The sequence below is a fragment of the Carlito syrichta genome, unplaced genomic scaffold (assembly GCF_000164805.1).
Source record: "Carlito syrichta isolate Samal-C Ts95f unplaced genomic scaffold, Tarsius_syrichta-2.0.1 Scaffold309017, whole genome shotgun sequence".
Classification (NCBI taxonomy): domain Eukaryota; kingdom Metazoa; phylum Chordata; class Mammalia; order Primates; family Tarsiidae; genus Carlito; species Carlito syrichta.
Genome location: NW_007253113.1, coordinates 10126 through 14190, shown reverse-complemented (window position 1 = coordinate 14190; position 4065 = coordinate 10126). Strand labels below are relative to the sequence as shown.

The following is a 4065-nucleotide window of genomic DNA, read 5'->3' as shown; positions in this document are numbered from 1 at the left end:
CAAAAAAAAAAAAAAAAAAAAGAAAAAGAAACCCTCACCTCAAAGTAGATAAATAAGAGGGTCCAACACTGTTTTAGAATATTTAACTGAATTCAAATATATATCTTCAACCACTGGCGCAGGAGCTAGTAAATCACTTTTTTCTATTATAAAAATAAAAGTAAAGAAAGTGAGAGAAAGGAAATGGAAAAATGTGTCTACCTTAAAAGTTAGTCTATAGTTAGCATATAAATTAGAAAGTTAGTTAGAAAGAGAATTATTGATGTTTTATACTACTTTGTGAGGTAAAATTAGATTCCCTTTAAAGTTAACTTACCAGACAAAAAGAAACAAAGGATCATATGTATCTCAATATAAAAGAATGCAAGAAAGGAAGAAAAGAAGGCAAGCAAAGGAAAAAAGAAAAGAAAGAAAAAAAGGAAATTATAATGGCAAGAGAGGTGTTAAAGAAGAAAGTAAATGAGATGCCAAAATAGACCAGCTATTAGTTCTTATAACCAACTTTAAACAGTCCAAAGAGGTTTAGATTAATTAACTGAGCAAACACATTAACTGAGCACTTACTATGTACTACATATTATACTATTTACTGTGAAGATATACAGATTAATAACCCATGGTCTTTAACCTTAAGGATATTACCTACGATTACTAGATTTACCGAGAAAGAAAATTAACTATATTAAAAAGTAAAATGTGGAGGGGATTAGCACGTGAGCTGAGCCACTGTCTGAACAGCTCTTTGCTTTCCCTGAGCACAAACCAGTCTAGCACCATGCTCCCGGAAGAGTAGTGCCTGAGCAAAGATGCTGGTCGACCAGATCTGCATTTCCCATGAAGGGCAGACTAGCCTGGTGCCCTATGCAAAGGAGCAGTATCTGCACCAAGCCGCAAGTTGGCAAGACTTGTGCTTCCCCAAAACAAGGACCAGACAGGTTGCTTGTTCTCAGGGGAGCAGAGTTCAAGTAGGTGGACCAGCTGCACAAACCTCTGCAACCAAAACCACTGAGGTTCTTACAGGTACTACTGACATCGACTATAGCTGAAGAAATCATACAAAAACTACAATATATATCCACCCAGAACAAAGCCTACCCAACTGACACCCTAGGACACATCAGCAGTCCTTCCCCATGAAAGTCACTCTACAAAATTGGAAGAAGCACCTGTTTCACCATATGTGCAGAAATCAATGCAAGAAACATAAAGAAGCAAGGAAATGTCACCACTAAAGAAGCAAAATAATTCTCTAATAACTGACCCCAAAGCAATGGAAATTTATGAATGGCCTGAAAAGGAAATAAAAATAGTAATCTTAAGGAAACTCAGTGAGACACATGAAAATACAGATAGACAAAGATTTATGAGTAAACACAGGCAGCAAAAGCAAAATAGACAAATGAGATTATATCAAACTAAAATCCTTGGGCACAGCAAAGGAAGCAGTCAGTAGAATAAGCAGAAAGTCTTCAGAATGTCTTCAGAATGGGGAAAATATTTACAAACTATATCTCTAAGGGATTAATAATCAGAATATGCAAGGAACTGAAACTTCTCAACAGCAAATAATTCAATTAAAAATGGGACAAAGGCCGGGCTTGGTGGCTCAGCCTGTAATCCCGCGCCTTTGGGAGGCTGAGGTGAGTGGATTACCTGAGCCCGCAGGTTCGAGACCCACCTGGGCAGGCGAGACCTCATCTCTACAATAAATCAAAAAATTAGCCGGGCGTGGTAGCACACGCTTGTAATTCTGACTACTCGGAAGCCTGAGGCGGAAGGATCGCTGGAGCCCAGCAGGTTGAGGCTGCGGTGGCCAGGAGCGGCCACTGCACTCTAGTCTGGGCGACAGAGTAAGACTCCAACTCAAAAAAAAAAAATGGGACAAGGATCTGAGTAGACATTTTTCAAAAGAAGACATATCAGTGGTCAACAAATATAAGAAAACATGTTCATCATCATTAAACATCAAGGGAATGCAAATCAAAGCCACATTGAGACATGATTGCTCCCAGTTAGAATGACTATTATTAAAAAGGTAAAATCAAATTCTGAATACCAAATTCTGGTGAGGATGCGGAAAAAAGGGAATTTTTATACACTGTTTATGGTTATAAATTAGTGCAGGTTTTTGTTTCATTTTCTATCTCATGGACTTTTTAAAATTTGGGATATTTGCAAAAAGATAGAAATACAAGTTACATTTTTAAAGTCACACAACAGATTCAAGATCTGCAAACTCTCACTTTCTGTTTTTGTAATCTAAGAAAATAATTGTTGCAGCTCAAAGAGGCCATGCTCAGCAGTTCAGATTAACTCATGATTATCTCCAGACCAGCCCTACTTCCTTGTTTCTAGATCCTCTTCTACCCTTAATGGAGCCCTGCTCCATTGTTTCCTTTTGACTGACTTTTTTTTTCCTTCCTTCTTACTGTCATGGTGTATTCAGACAATCTGCCTTTGTCATTGCTTCAGAAGCTGTTATAGATGACTGCTCTGATGAGGAAAGGAAACCCTGATGACCGCACTGTCCATTTACCTCACAGAATCATGGCCCCTGAAGTATCAGATTTAAAAGAGATGAAAGAGATAGCAGAAATATTTTCCACTCTATATCAATTTAGTCGTGTGGGAGTAAGTAATTGCCCTGTGGGTGGCAATATCTAATTTGCTAGGAAAAGTGGAAAATCTGCTGGTGAAACAAAGCACTATGTGAGCATAAGCTTCATTCTTCATGGGACTGCTTCAATTGCTTAAATGAGTTATTTAGGTACTTTAAAGAGTTTGTCATTGAGATTCAGCTTGTCTTGCAAAGAGAGAACAATCACACCCTACATGTTTCCCATTTCCTGAGTGAGACTAAGAAGTAGAATGCTTGGAATCCTACATAGCAGGAATAGTTGAGAAGTGCACAATAGCTCCATATACAGTGAGGAAGGTCAGACATGAACATCTTGAGAGAATGAGTCTTGTCAAATAGTCAAGATCCTTACTTGGATAGAAACTGAGAACTAGCCTATTAGCAATGTCCAACAGTTTTGTATGCTACTATACTGCAGAATTTCTCCAATTTTTACCCAAGATTTGAATGAAAGCATAATATCCTCCACCTGCGGTTATTAGATTTGGCAGCATCTTTCCATGAATAACTGGTTTTGATCAGATATAGGCAGTGACGGGAAACCAAATGCCTACCACATCTGAAAATGTAGCCTAGTTGCAGCCCCTGCCAATGGATTTTGGGAAATTCCCGATTATTTATAATAAAACACCTCTTACTTAAGCTAATATGAGTGGAGTTTTTTTCTTTTCTTTTCTTTTTTTCTTTTGCAGTCAAGCAGATTCTTAAAACAATACCAAACTTCCATTTGCCTTTGTAAACAATCATTTAAGTTATACGGGTGAACACAATCAAGATATCTTCAGCAAGGGAGAAAGTTTTCAGTATAATTTTAGTCCCCAAAAATAATTTAAAAAGAGAATAATACAGTACTATTTGTGCTGACAAGAGATGCCTTTTGGCCAGCTCCATTGCTTCAATGTTAAAGTTCTCATCTATTTCCTTGTTACAGACTGAACATGCCACCTTCTGATGTCCTGTAGATTCTCCTTTGGCCAACTAAATACAATACAAATAAAAACCAAATATATGAATATTAACATGTTGTTTAGCATAAACCACAAATAATTCTTGTACTAGTTTTAAATATGCTTGAAAATATGGTAGATATAGAAAAATGTTCAGATCCTCATCATTCACTCAGTTATACAGAAGATAAAATAATGGCCAGTTGGGGGGGGAGAAATTATATAATGTTGGGAGCCAACATATGGAATCTTACGGCTGAGGCCTATAAAGGCCTATTCAGAAGCTTGCCTCAGAGACAAGGATTTGACATCAAGCATATACATATGAATAGTAACCAATGTATTATAAGACAATCAGGATTTTCAATATTGAGCTTATTTTATTTTATGAAAAACATACAGCAGAATTACTTTAAAATCTCTTTTTCCTTCTAAACTGTTTTTCCTCTTAAGATTTTTTAGCTGTCATTTCCTGGTATT

The 4065-nt window shown here is 36.9% G+C and overlaps 1 protein-coding gene across 1 annotated transcript in view; it reads right to left on the bottom strand.

The window, feature by feature from the left end:
* Nucleotides 1–3544, bottom strand: part of SLC9C1 (solute carrier family 9 member C1) — a 68388-nt gene extending 64844 nt beyond the window's left edge. Inside the window, exon 1 of the mRNA XM_008066594.2 lies at nucleotides 3491–3544. Within this exon, the coding sequence (XP_008064785.1) occupies nucleotides 3491–3529 (39 nt within the window). The 5' untranslated portion in view covers nucleotides 3530–3544. The remainder of the gene's footprint in view (nucleotides 1–3490) is intronic.
* Between the last annotated feature and the right edge of the window lie 521 nt (nucleotides 3545–4065).